The 15,032-nt window shown below is 40.7% G+C and overlaps 1 protein-coding gene across 33 annotated transcripts in view; it reads left to right on the top strand.

Moving 5' to 3' along the window:
• Positions 1 to 15,032, top strand: part of LOC126532323 (cytoplasmic dynein 1 intermediate chain 1-like) — a 117,264-nt gene that overhangs the window by 33,143 nt on the left and 69,089 nt on the right. For 8 of the 33 annotated variants that reach the window (XM_055071449.1, XM_055071444.1, XM_050180033.3 and 5 more), the window contains one exon: positions 5,777 to 5,794. The exons of 10 other annotated variants lie outside the window; for them this stretch is intronic. In XM_055071449.1, the coding sequence (XP_054927424.1) occupies positions 5,777 to 5,794 (18 nt within the window). Of the gene's footprint in view, positions 1 to 5,776; positions 5,795 to 7,089; positions 7,144 to 15,032 lie in introns of all 33 variants that reach the window. 15 more of the 33 variants (XM_050180018.2, XM_050180016.2, XM_055071439.1 and 12 more) reach the window with 3 other exon arrangements.

The raw sequence follows: 15,032 nt of genomic DNA, 5'->3' as shown, positions 1-15,032 counted from the left end.
CAGTTTGCTTAATTCTTTCACTATTTGATTTTTATTTGATTCGGTTTCAAAAAATTCTATTCGTGCACTCCTATATTTCATACATGTATCACCGAACATTCCAAGTAATCGCTGGTGCTCACATATACACTACAGAATGTACTTCATTGTTTGCATTGCTCATGCAATTCAATTAGACAAGACTCCTTCACTATAGAATCAGCAACAACAATAACAAAGCTTCGAATACAGTAGGCAGGTTTTTTGCCAAGTAATAACTTAATTATGGTGGTAATCCAGTGACTAACTTTCACTGATAATGTACGTGTAAAGCAATGTACAGATAGCAAAAACATTTTAAGAAAGAGTACGCATTTGGGCTGGTTGGTTCATGATTACAAGCAGTAAACAGCACTAAACAACAGGACAAGGAGAGGGACACAGACAACAGTACTGTCTAACAACCAAGTGTCTTTATTCTTTCGGTCAGCATATATATACTCTGCTGCTATCTCAAAGCACAGAATCAACAGAATTCAGCATGCGCAGGGGCGAAAATTGCAATTAATGTGTAAGGAAGGCAATCTCCTTCAGAAGGAGAGAAATGGAGGGAAGGCTTACACATGCTTCGCCGCTATTATGAATGTGGAAAGCTTCAGAAATAAGACGGGCACGGTCATCGCAGTATTTTGACAGACAGGTCACGTCTTTAAAAGATGGCTTGCAGCCGAATCCATTGCAATGCAGTGATAATTGACTATCTCTAGCTCGTTTTTTAACCTTGTTTGAGTGTTCGTGCATGCGGTCATTGATGCGCCGCCCCGTTTGATCGATATAAGAACGCTTGCATGAAAGAGGAATATTATAAACCACACAGTCACAACAGTCAGCAACAAACCTCTGTCTGTGCTGCTTTTTACAACTTTTTTTTGTTGCTCTCGGTTACCCAATTGACTTGATGGCACAGGCTACCTAACTTATTTCTGACAGTTAACAGCAACCTAACGCCTGCCCTGCTGACAACCTTTTTGAGATTATGCGCAACCTGGTGCTCATATGGGATAACCACAACCATTTGCCGTGAGCAATTCTCAGATTGAGTAGCTGCCGATTGCTTTCTCTTAAGGCTTGTTGCGAGGCTTTCAGCAATGCTAGTTAAAAGCTATAACGGGAAACCCGGGAGCTTCAGCCTGGCTACTTGCATTCGAAGCTTGCATCTACTTGGTGGTTACAAGACCTGATGAGGGCCGCCTTCATGCAAGATCTTGCCATACCGCACTTGACTCTCTTTGAGTGTGCGGAGGAAAAGGGAAGCAGGCTCTTATGAGAGCGAGGAGCATAACCCCAACATACATGCCTGCTTGAGAACGATAGCTTGAAGTCTTAAGAAACGCAGCTTGTTGTCTGTCGAGTGACCGAGAGCAACAAAAAAAAAGTTGTAAAGAGCAGCACAGACAGCGGTTTGTTGCTGACTGTTGTGACTGTTGTGACTGTGTGGTTTATTATATTCCTCTTTCATGCAAGCATTTTTATATCGGTCAAACGGGGCGGCGCATCAATGACCGCATGCACGAACACTCAAACAAGGTTCAAAAACGAGCTAGAGATAGTCAATTATCACTGCATTGCAATGAATTCGGCTGCAAGCCGTCTTTTAAAGACGTGACCTATCCATCAAAATACCACGATGACTGTGCATGTCTCTTTTTCTGAAGCTTTCCACATTCATAATAGTGGCGAAGCATGTGTAAGCCTTCCTTCTATTTCGCTCCTTCTGAAGGAGATTGCCTTCCTATCGCATTAATTGCAATTTTCGCCCCTGCGCATGCAGAATTCTGTTGATTCTATGCTTTGAGGTAGCAGCAGAGTATATATATGCTGACTGAAAGAATAAAGATGCTTGGTTGTTAGTCAGCGCTGTTTACTGCTCGTAATTTAAAAAAAAAACATTGCTTTTGATGCTCTCATCCAGCACCATATCCTTGTAAGAACTTCACAGTACTATTACTTAAAAGCAGGGATTTGACCTCCTATATAGAATATCATCTCTAAAACCCTTGTTGCTGGATGTATGCAATAAACCATTGTTCTCCAATACTTTTGCGAGGATTTTCGAGCTGCAGCCAACACAGCAATTGTATAATGAATTGGCTGCTCCATTAAAGACCTAAGTACCAGTGTTAGTTTTTATTTTTGCTACAAGTTTGTCAAGGAATTGTCTTTTATTTTCTTCCTAAGGCTGTAAATATTTGTGTAATGTAGGTAACAAGACATCTTCCATGGAGAAATTATAGAAAGAAGGTAACAAATATAACTGCATGTTGAAAAAGGCAACACAAAACAATCTAACAAATGTTATGTTCCTATTTGAACCTGACGCACTGAAGCTCTTCAAGGCCAAGTTCTCTTGATCACTTTGCTTTCATCAGAATCGAAATTCTAATTTAATGTTGACATGTAAAAAGAAAGCATAGTTTTGCATTACACACAATACTGTCTTACTGAACAACACGACCTTGGTGCCAGACTGGCGTAGGGAGCATGATGTGTGTGGTTTTCAGTGCTGTTGACCCCATGGTGGCTGAACAAGGAACTGCTGAAGTCGTTTAAATTACACTTAATGTGGGGTCTTCCTGCTTCTCACATTAATTTGAGAGATGAGAATGTGTGGGATGAGACTATAGAGTTTGCTACGAAGATTACTAAGAAAACTTGTGCTAGTGTGTATGAGAGCAGTAAGTACGCTGTTTCGGCCAGCATGGGGCTGATAAGTAGTGCTACATTCTTGATCTGGCTTTATACATCACTTTGTAACTTACCCTGGTTGACCATCTTTAATGAAATATTTTCAACAATTCACAATGGTTATGCATTGGCACAGAAACCTATTGCCTTCAAGCATGTAGAAATATGATTCCTTTGTAATTTAAGAACATAAAGTATGCTAATAGTGCCACAAGAATGTCTCAAGCTCTCAGCCATGAAGATTAGACAAATCCGTGTACTACCCATAATTCCCATTGCAGCCAAGCAATTGCAGCCCCAGAGTTCCCTCTTGCAATTTTTGCAGAAAACCCCTCATGAGTAGTTTCTGCAAAAATAGTCATTGACAAGACTGTCTCATCAACGGTGTCTAGAGGGTCAAAGTGGCAAGTGCAGCCTCATACTTAGCATTCAAAACAAACACTACAGTGCAAAGACAAGTGAGGCTCATGCTTGGCACTTAAAGGGTTAAAAGCTTTCTTTGGTGAGGGAAATAGCCCAGAGCCACTATATTATAGGCATACTGTCTTGGTATTTGTCAGTGTTATGTCAAACAGCCCACATTTCACATAACTTGGCACCTGGCTTGAATATCCTTTTTTGTCTTCTGTGATGCACACTAATATACTCAAACGCCAGTATTTCCTTTACCTCTACTGTACACTTTTTTATTGTCTTTCCTTTAAGAAAAAAATAATTATTTTCCTTTTTATTTTGCCTGCCATTTTTGTGGATAATTTAGCGCATCCTTCCAGAAGCTGACCAGTGTTCAAAAGAAGTGCATACTGGAAAACAGTATAGCTGAGCTGTGTTGGTAAAGAAGCCATCAATATTGCATACTTGTCGCCAACCTTGATGCGCTCCGTCAAAGTGCATTACAAACTTTTTTTTTTGAGGCCATACATAAAATGTTTCATTGTGTTTCCCTTCCCCACTCTTGTTTCGTCTGTTGCTTGTCACCAATGACAGCTATTACAGTCTTACTCCAGTAATTGTCACTGTGTCATATGCCCCCCTCCTTTTTCTGCTAATAAGCCGGCACGGTGTTAATGCATGGTGTTGTATCTTAGCAAAGCCTGTCTTCTTCCTTGTTAACTTTCCTTCTGGGACATCCTTTGCCCCTTCTTTGTACTCTTGAGTGTACTGTACAGTTCTAGCTGGCCAGTCGCGGATCTACTACATGTGTCCAGTTGAACTGTGACCGCATTAAGGAAACATCAGTTTAGCTGACATCAGAACATCTTGACATGCAGTTCTTGTGGCCATTTGTATGGGAAGACAGCAGCCCATGCAAAATAAGAAATTAATGCTGATGTCACCGAAGATATAACGGGAACCACATCAGTATAAACATAACTTATGTATAACAATGTGTGCCTGCCCATTACGATCTCCGCAAAGTGTTTAAGCTTTGATACAATGAAAGACCTGACAGCGCAACTGCACAAGTGCAGAAGAAACAAAAGGAAAATGTGCGCACTCAACACTGAGGTGCATCACCTTATCCCACCCACCACATTATCCAAGTGGCTATGAAATTCTGCTGCCGAGTATAAGGTCACAGGTTCGATTCCCAGCGGCCACAGTTACATTCCACTGCGGTTGTGTACTTTCCATGCGATGTGCGCTAAGGAGCCCCAGCTGGTCAAAATGAATCTGGAGCCCTCCACTATGATGTCCCATACGCCCTGTTTTGCTTTGAGATGTTAACTCTTTCCCTACCATGGGGAAAATAGGCGTTTTTTGTAGGTTAAGCCAAATTTTTTTTCTGAAGGAACTACTGCACTCAATATTTTACGTAATACATAAACAAAAAGCAAAATGAATGCTCTTTTCACGCAAAGTTTTATTAACGAGATTTATGTCATAAAAAGTTATAAATTGCCAGAATCAAGATTGTGGGATGAAATCGAACAAATTTCATAAAGAAATGTTTGTATCTAGTAAGAAAAAATATCTAAAGAATTATGAGATATACAGAATGTACTGGCATCTAATAGTCACTATCTCCAAAAAAATCGAAATTTTTCATTGTACAGGTATTCTACTGCAACAATTTTAACTGCAAGCACTACATTGAGGCGTGCCAGGCTGCAGCCACCGATGTTCCAGGCAGGTTTGCGTCATTGTCGCTCCCAGAGTTAAAGTCTGACAAAAAGGCAACATCCTCAGACTCGCTGCTGCTCGATCCATCAATAAAATCGGTCACAGACGCAGTGGAATCATGAGATCTGCGATCCTTCGAAGCACGCACGTCACTCCCGAAGGCAGCCATTTTTGCTTTCTACTTGGACGATCGCGAAACTTCGGAGTGCGTTCAAAAATCACTGCCTGGCCGGAAAAAAGCGAGCTGTTTAGAAAACAAAAATATAGCTCTCCTCCTTCATATCCAATAGCTCAGTGTGTCCATGAGCAGCGCAGAAGGTCTCGAAAACGGCATATTAAACTAAGCTAGCGGGCTAAAGATGCCCAATGGGCACGGTAGGAAAAGAGTTAAGCCCCATCAATTGGCCAATTAACCTTCACATTTCTTGTCACTTCGTCTAGTTGTACAATCAATCTTCAGCAACAAATTAGCGCCAACTATTCTATCATCAAGGTAAACCAGGCTCCTGCATTTTTCATGTTGTCAGCACTAAATTACCTTGTTTATTTAAACTGCATAGAAGATCCTCTTTCATGGAGTGCCTGGCAAATTGTCTGATTAGTGCAGCCTAAATGTTAGTTTTACATGCATGCGTACATGTAAAGAACAATAAGAAAGGAGCCCACTTCTGCAATATCTGTTGCAGCTGGCCAGAACACCAAAAGGAGTTTCAGGTATTTTCCTCAAAGCACGAAATGTGATATTACCGAGAATGTAGCAAGTATAATGGTGACACTCAAGGATTTACTGTCTCCTCAAGGCATTATAGCTTCGAACCTGAATATCTCTTGTAAAATTAATATTCTGTTTACATACCATTCTGTTTTGAGGCTGGTGTGTAAAACTGTCGCCTACTCTCTTTTTGTTTTCCTCCTGTCCCTTCTAAAGTGATACATTGGGATGAAGGTACGTTCTCAATCCTCTTCTCTGCACTCTCGTTTCTTTGCACATTTTGGTTGGGCGGGGAAGATCACAAACTACATTCAACTTGCTGTTTGAGGCATCACCATCGTTTCATCATCAGTCACTTCTTCCTTGTTGTGAGAACCTCAGCTCAGCCTGCATTGTCAGCATTCACATGTACTTTGCTTATTCATCTGCCAGAATTTGTGCAGGCTTCCCTTACACCAAGCTCATGCCAACGCTGCTCAGCTCACTGGCTTACACATTGACTACTCTCACTTCATCCATTTCCATTTTATGTTGCTCTGCTGCTGCTTTGCTCTTTCGTTTTGCTCTTCTTTTTTTTTTCCTGCACATTCAGTCATGTTGCATCGGCACCCAGCTTGACTTTTTAGTTCTGGCAGACCTGTGGAGCTTTGTCGAAAACTCAGGAAGTGTCCTGCACACAGATAACGTATGTTGGTCTGTGTTTCCTCCTTTCCATGGTAGCACTGCCAGTGACATTTGGTACCAATCAACAGTTAATGTTATGCCTTTGAAACAGGCCAGACTTTTCACTTCTGATGTGTTACTTGTCAACAAAAAATGTTCATCAGTGGCTTGTCCCAGTTGATGCTGCCAAATAATGCTAGAGAAGCTGACAATTTGATTATTCTTTTCCTTCTTGTTTTGCTAATGTCTGTCCACACTACTCTTACCTACTAGCACATTTTCCCAAAGACCTAGGCTTCCCAAACGGAAACATTTGTTCAAAATTGCTTTTAGCTCGTCCAGCCTTGCATTATGGGCTAAGATATGGCTTGCCATTCACAGATGGCGAGAACTGATCTCGCCTCCCTTAGGTGACATCTGTGTGCAGGACTTTATATGCCCCCTTATCATTTCTGCAGTTTGATGAGTGCTTCTCTGCAACTTCTGGCAACCAGCACCTACTGTCTCATGGCGCTGCTGGCTGAGAATTAACCTTGTTATGAGGCCTTTGACATTCCAGTGAAATCCAGTAGGAACATGCACTGTTAATAATAATTTTTGCATGCTGACTGTGCCCAGAAGGTCAATTTCCAGCTTTCTTGATGCTTCTTAACTGGTTCGGTGGCCCCTGACTTCTCTCCATTAGAGCGAGAAGGCAGTAGTGACCGTTCCGCAAGTGTCTTTATTTATTATATTTTTTTAATCTAAGTGTGTGGTTGTATTGTCTGGGGCCATTCCAACACCTTGACACGTGTCTTCTTGCATCTTTCTTTTTTTTCTTTTCTTTCCATTCCTTTTTATCCATACCCAACAAAAAACTCACAAAGACGACGGTCACTTTGTTTTTCCTACCGCAATAGAGTGGGATGACGAGTTTCAAGGTAGGTTCCACTGGCCAGCACGCCATTCTTGTGCCTATATTCTTTTTTTTTTCTCTCTCTTTCTCTCCCTTTCAGTTAAATTACTTGTGAGCTCATGCCCTGCTTCGCTCAGCCTTTTGTTTTCTTCCTTGAGATTGGATTGTCATTTCTGGCTTGTTTCTGTCTAACCTTGACTGGCTTCCCCATTTTGCTGTCTTCATGCGGCATCTGCATGAACCTTTAACTGAATCGTTGCATTGTACGCTACCACACATTCTGGTCCAGAACTTTAGCCTGCGCCATGAAAGCAACCTTTTCCCACCCTTGTGCTTATGTGCTTATGTGCTTATGCCTTGTGCCTCTCCGGCTTTGCTCATATTTGCCTGCTTGCTAGACTTGTTGTCATCTTTCTACTGGCACATTCTTGCAGGTTAACTGGCCTTTCATTTCTTGGCTTGCACTGATTTCCTTGTGTGTGATGTGCGTGTTCAGTATTATTGTTCCACTTGTGTTCCAAGCTCCCTTGTGTCGTGCTTGACCTCGCCCTATGATTTCCGCATTTAGAGGTGCCCTTCCATGAAGACCTCAGTGTAGCTGCTGTTATTTTGCACTTCAGTTGTGGTCTTACTAGCTCTGAGAGCTGGTCCTTTCATAGGAAGGCTGCGTTAAGTTATGCTGCTAAGGCATCATTTGTTCTTTGCTTGAACGTATGTGACACAGTATTGTGGTGAATGTGGTTAGGGTCAATAGTGTGTTTGAACTTGTGTTGACACTGCTGCCACTTTCGCTCTGATGTCCGTTTGTGCAGTCCTCGCATTGTGCAGAGCTTGTGTATACTGGGGTCCAGCACTTAGAAGCTCTTGGGAGTCAAGTGCACTGACACCATTGCCTGCTGCTACTGCTGCTGCCTCATGCCCACTAAGAAATGCTGTTGTGTTTTCTCCTCTTTTGTCACCAGAACATGAGTTGACCACTAAATGCTTAAGTTTCAAGAACAAATGACAGGACATACTCATTGCTTCAACTTCTTGAAGCTAGATTGAAGGTAGTGGTCACTGTCTAAGCCATAAAGTTCCTTGCAATTACCTAAGGGCAAAAGTGACACTGCAGCGCAGTTGTATGCATGGGAGTGCTGGAAACTGGTGACTTTGGAGTGCCATCTTGCATGGAGAGCCAGGATAGCTTGATGCACGCAATGGTTTAGTCTGTACTATAATAGTGTTTAAGATGGCGTTCTTGCTATGTTATCACATAAGGCTTTGTTATTAAAACATTCACGCTTGTGCTAGGTATGGGAACAGCACGAAAAGCTGCTCGCTAATTCATGAGAAAGGAAGAGAGGGTGTGCAGTCATGGTGTGCTGCTTTCAATCATATGCCTTTGTTTTCTTCATTTAGTTTTTATATAATAAGCGAGTAAACATAAATGCAAGCTGACTGGCAGCAGAACCAAGACTTGTTGATTGCTTAGTTCCAAGAAAGTTATATTTACTCAGTAATTGATGATGCCCAAGATCATATTCCTGTATGCCTTAGCCACATTCAAGACAAGCCAAATCTTCTATATTCCAGTATTCCCATAGTGTCACAGTGTCCTTTGAGAAACTCACACTGATGATGGCACCAGATTTCCCTTTAGGCAGTGTAATAAAGAACTATATGATCTTAGCTTAGTGCAACACTAAGCGCCATGCACAAATATTGGACTGCGTAGTGCCTGCGAGGATTCTCTTTAGGATGTTCTGCATAGTCTAGTACATATTTTCAGCAGAGCCTGAAATATATCTTTTGACGCATTGCATTCTAAGGGTAAGATGGTTCTAGCTGTGCAAACAATGCGAGCACTAATAAAAGAAAGAAGATGGGACAAAGTTTCATTTCATTTATTAATTCTGTTAGCCCATTTTTGGTTTAATGCAGGGTAGCAAATATTTGCTATTGTGCATAATATACACTGCCAACCACAGCCTTAGGCATATACATACAAAAGAAAATGGGAATGTGCACAACCTGCTGCTCAAAACAAAATACAAATGCGGCAGTAGGAGCACACACAGCAATATCAATATTTCTGAGTAGTAGAACTTCACTACAAAAGAACTGTCATGGTTAGTTTGGTAGGTCAAGGTAAGAATGTATAGACTTTTTGAATTATCTGATAGAGTGTGTTATGTGCTGTGGCAGCAAATTCCGTTCTTCAATTGTTCGTGGGAAGAATGAGTATTTGAATGTGTTGATCCAAGCTTGGAAAGGTGTAAGTTGTTAATTGTGACTGTTCCTCAATGTTCGGGCCGAGTGCTGCTTTATGTACAGTCTAGTGTTCAAGTTAAAAAAGATAGAGGAACTTTAAAAAAATGTGTTGCTCGACTAGCTGGTTGCTGCTTAACTACTGAATACTGGTAAGTGCAGTTCCAAGACGGGACAAAAGAAAGGCACAGAAGCACAGTATAGCACTTGTACTGTGCTTCTGTGTCTTTCTTTTGTCCGGTCTTGGAACTGCACTTACCAGTATTCAGTTAAACATGATAGAGGAACTGAAGTCTGGCAGCTCTTCTCCTCTCTAGCATTTGAGGTAACTGAAGTTCTGATAACAACCCCGAGACTGAATCTGTGGACTTATATCTAGACAGAATGAATCTAGCCACCTTTCTTTGTACTTTTTCAACCCTTACTATCTGGTTTTTTGTGAAGAGGTCCCACACGATACAGCCATATTGCAAGGTTGGTCTTACAAGGGTTAAATTGGCTGTTAGTTTCGCTGTTGTGGTTGCCTGCTTTAGTTTTCGGCCTATCCCAATTTAGGTTTTCACTTATCGTTACGCCTAGATACTTGAAGTGGCCTACTTTCTTTAGTTTGTCCTTCAATTTTGCAGCCAAACGGAAGAATACTTTTAATTTTGTTTGTTATTCCTATAAGTGACGTTTTGCTATGATTGATTTTCATTTTCCATGTTGTGCACCAGGCATGAACACTACTTAACGCCATGTTTAACGTAACTTGGTCTTCTTTGGATGTTATGTGGGAGTAAATTAGGCAATCATCTAACATAACTAAGTTTTTAATATGAAAACACATTAATGTGAGCACGTGTTTTCACCTGCTGGAATCATCTTACCCTTACCATGCACCAACTCGCCCAGCAAACCACTCTAGTAATATAGGCATGGTTACCAGTTTCACTGATTTGTGCATTCCACATGTAGAAGAAACTTTATAAGTGCATGACAAGAACAGAATTTCTCTGAAGTATTTGCCGGTGAACTCTGCAATGAACAGCAAACCATTAAGAAAAAATCAACTGGCTGGTTTTTTTCTTGATGCACTGCACCAATTAGCCCAACAACGTGTTGTCCTAGAACAGCGCAATGTCACTTAAACTAGGTTCTTCTCTGCTTGCAGAGCCTCAACAATGTTTGTACCCACACCCGCAGGTGGCAATACCTGTAGCACAAGCAACATGGTAGTGCATGTTCCCGTATAGTGGACTGCCCTTGTAATTGAACTTTAGTCATTCTTATGCGAATTTTTGATGCTGGTCAATTACCGGCATTTTCCAGTACTTCCCAGGGTTTTACATTTGCAGCTTTCGCATATGGAAGAAACTGTGTGCACATTGGTCTCGTTCAGCATTTATGCATTGCATAGATTGCAGCTGTTCATAATTGCATTCTGCATCAATATTTACAATATTTTACTTTTGCTTTCCTAAGTTTTCATATATTTTGCCTGGTTCCACATGTTGAACTGCTATATAAACATTCCATTAAGCAAAATCTGCAAAAAAGTAGCTATATACTAAAGCATTGCCATAATCCTAGGGAATCATTAAAAGGCAAAATCTGTTATCATTATTACTGATCATATGGTAACCATGTCGGGTGGCACCTGCCGGTAAATTATCACCTATGACACAGAGAAACATTTCAGAAGCAAGTAACATTACCTGTTTATATGAACACAGGCTAGTGGAAGGCTTAGTAAAATTATTTTATAGCATTCTGTAAACTTCAACAAGGCAGTTGCCACCCCCTGGAGTGTGAGCCTTTACCATATCTTAGCTGCCCTTAATAGTGTGGACATCTGCTAGAAATTTGACAGCCATGGCATTCTGTTTCAAAGTGTGGAAGACACAAGTGTAAGTCTTCTCCACAATGGCTACATGATTACAGAGCAAAATGAAAATTGCTTTTATATTAAGATTTCAGTAAAATGAAAACTTCAATTGCTGAAAAAATCGAAGGCTTGTCACTATAGCTTATGTCATACACGCCCAGAGTATAAGTGTAGCTTTGAGATGGGAAGTCCTATCAGTCATCCAACAGAGGTGCAAACTGGTCAAAGATAACTCCTAGACTGCCCATATTCTTTCTTCTTAGTTCTTTTTTTTTTCATTCTTTGTTTTTGTACTTTCTACTGGCACAACAGCATGTTTCTGAAACCTTGTCATTGCTGATGTAGACAACACCAGCAGCAGTAAGCGGTGTGGCTTCATGTGCTCAAATGCAGTGTAGATTGTTTGTGAAAGAAGTCCCACAGAAGCTTTTCTGCCATCAGGAACCTTCTGTTACCGATGTAGTTGCACACTTTCTTCCTCTGTAATGCACTTTCCATTTGCTATGCTTGTCATTTTGTGTAGCGCCCTTAGGGTTGCTTATTATATTTTTTACTTGCTTGTTTATAATTTCTTGCTATGATTATTTTATTCACAGTGCTTGCATTCTCAGCAGAAATAGGGATAAGGGTGTCAATGCTGTCTTGGTTGCTCCAGCATGGTTATTACAAGCGGCTGAGACACGAACATGGCAAAAGGACAGTAGATGGCACTTATTCTCCACTAAATCTTATCTGCAAGAAACCACAAATGATGCAATGTGCATGTAGATAAACCAGTGAGCAAACACTTAAAAAAGCATTGTATTCAAAACACGTTCAGCAATACAAGCTTGGCACCATTTGATCGTTGTGCCATACTGCAAGAAACACAATGAACCTGTGTCTTTCTAGCTTATGTGGCGATCTTCAGGAACACATTAATGTTCGATAGTCATTCACATCGAAAACCACAAAAACAGCAATAAAAAGCTTTTGTTGGGCTCATGATTCAATCGCATAACGACGTTTATCAAACAATGCTACTTTCAATATGGTATGGAATGCAGTTTACACTTATTCAGTGGTCTCTTCATTGTTATTTAAGCTTTCTAGACTGGCGTACCTCATAATCAAATCGTTGTTTTGGCATGTAAAATCGCAGAATTCATCCAAAGCATTCTAGACTAAAGAACACAAGCGGTTTGCATATGCAAATGAAGTGCAGGGCATTTGCATCCTCTTGCCTAAAGCCCTCTATTATTTAGATTATGTCTTGTGTTCATTTGTGATGTCCTTGTCTTAGTCGCACTGTCGCCATATTAACTGAATCAACACCACCTCATCTGACTCAGCAAATTTTGATACAGCATGTCCAGTTAGAAGCATGCCTTTATTTTTTGTATCTTTGTGACAATATGGCCATTGGCTGGGTCTCTAAAGCACCTTTTCTTCTTTCCAAAAATGTGCCCCATGGATATCTGCAGTTGATGATGGTAAGAGATCATTGCCAAAATATTTTTAAGAGCATGGAGTTTGAAGCAATATATTTGTTCATTCTTACCATAAGTAGCACATAAAAGCATTTTCTGACTTTCAGTAGCATATTCAGCCCAGTCTGTAGTACTATGGCTTATGTATCCCTGTGCGTGCTTCAGGCTCAGTATCCTTAATTAATGCATAGTTATGTGTTTGCATAATTTGTGGCTTATTGTACAAAGGTCCATATACAAGGGCATTAGATATGGGTTGTCTGTGCATAGTGGTTCTTGTAGCCCCTCTTGAATAGTGTCTCAGTAGAATTCCTTGTCCATACGTGAATTATTCCTTTCTCTTTAATGGCTCCAGTAATTGCTGGATTTAGCTACATTTTACAATGATTAGGCTTAAATTTCCGCTCAAACCTACATCTCTGTGAAAAGTTTAAATAGGGAAACAAGCCATGTGCTGCAATGCTATTGGAATTATCATCACCTTGTTCAATAAGTGCATTTCTGAAGTCTACTGGGCATTCAAGACATGGAGCAGCCAAGGCCAGCATGATTACTGACTTCGTGCCAGTTTACTAACGATGCCAATTTACGTGCGAGCTCATGGCAGCTTTTATTGGTTCAGGGATGCAAAATTGCTTACCATATATTGGACCTGAAAGGCTAGTGATGTGCTTTTGTCAATAACCTTGTGATATTGCACTCGCATTTAATAAGCTGTACTTGAATGTGAAGAACTTGCATCATTGCAGCTTCAACTTTCTACCATGTGTGCCAGGTTTGCAGGCCTGCACAAAACGAATTTTATTGTGGCACCACGTGAGAGTGAAATCAAAGTTCAGAAAACAGTACTTCTTGAACTAGGCATAGATGAAGCTTTGTATTATGTGTTGCTGCAATGCACAGTGGTTGGCATTCATGTCGCATTAGATGATTATCACAGACCACCACCTGTTTTTGGGTTTGAAATGCCACTCAGCACTTTTCTCTATTCATGTTGATGCATGCCCAGCATGAGATGAATGCTACCGAGAATGCAGGCTGGTAACTGCTCGATTTTGGTGCCATAGAAAGCCTCTTGAATATGCCTTACAATACCGAATACTAAAGCTGATAATTTAGTTAATACTAAATGTCGGAGGCCTGCCTTACCATCTCTTGAACGTAAATGTCTTGAGGACCTGCCGTGGTGGTTTACCGGCTATGGGGTTGCACTGCTAAGCACGAGGTCGCAGGATCAAATTTCGGCTGTGGCAGCCGCATTGCAATGGGGGTGAAATGCAAGAACACCCATGGTCCTTTGCATTTGAGGCATGTTAAAGATTAAAATTAATCAGGTCAAAGTTAATCCGGAGTCCCCCATGCCTTATAATGAAATTGTGGTTTGGCACTTTAGACCCCAGAATTAATTCAATTCAATCTCTTTAGGTCTAACACTTTCAAACAATAACTTTTGACATACCACTCACAGTTCATGCAGTTTAGGGAAACCATGCAGTTTCTTACAGTAATACTTGGAAGGGAACATGGTGCCACCATGCAAGCCTCTTAAAAGACTAACTGCAATGAAATTTTGGACCACATAATATGCAGCCTCCATGCAAAATTTTATTTTTAATATATAGGGGGATATGTCGCAAAATGCCAGCAAAAATAAATGTTTTTGATGCCAAAACTAAAAAACTCCGCCACTGCTGCTCCACAGAAATGATGCAGAACCCAGAAAGTCCAAAATCAGCACAGTGACTAAGTGTGGGAGACCTCCATGTTTTGGCTGCACATTGAAAATTTGGAGGTCATGGTCTGCCTCATATCCACTAAGCACTAGGTGCCTGTGTCATCTGCTGACATACCATTCTAATTAAAGGCTGGCAGCAAAAAAATATTTACCAGTCCTACAGCTCTGTCAAAATTGCTTCAGCAGTGTATAATGCTCATTTAAAACAACTTTAACCAAAGTGAAGTATTGTTGCTGTTGGCCTATAAAGGCCACTGTACCATGGGAATGCTAGGATATAATAGGTTCAGATTGTCTTAAATTTGGCTTAGCCTAAAATATGGCCATGACTACGCAAAAAAAGCTTTCTTGAAGCCTTCATGAATGAAAGTCTTCATTCTCTCGTATTACGTTTTGCAGTAGCATTTACTCAAGGGTCGTACATTCTAAACCAACACATAGTGCGTACAGACTTGTTGTCTTTCCTCGAAATTAAGCATCCTGGTACCACTATACATGTTAGATAAATGCACATTACAGCATAAATGCTTTTGTTTAATTTTTGAGCTTCAATTAAAGAAAGCACCTTTAACATAGTAATAGTGAAAAAAAGC

Source organism: Dermacentor andersoni, chromosome 5 (genome assembly GCF_023375885.2).
Source record: "Dermacentor andersoni chromosome 5, qqDerAnde1_hic_scaffold, whole genome shotgun sequence".
NCBI classification, from domain to species: Eukaryota; Metazoa; Arthropoda; class Arachnida; order Ixodida; family Ixodidae; genus Dermacentor; species Dermacentor andersoni.
The sequence above is the reverse complement of the archived record's forward strand: the minus strand, read 5'-3'. Positions and strand labels throughout refer to the sequence as shown.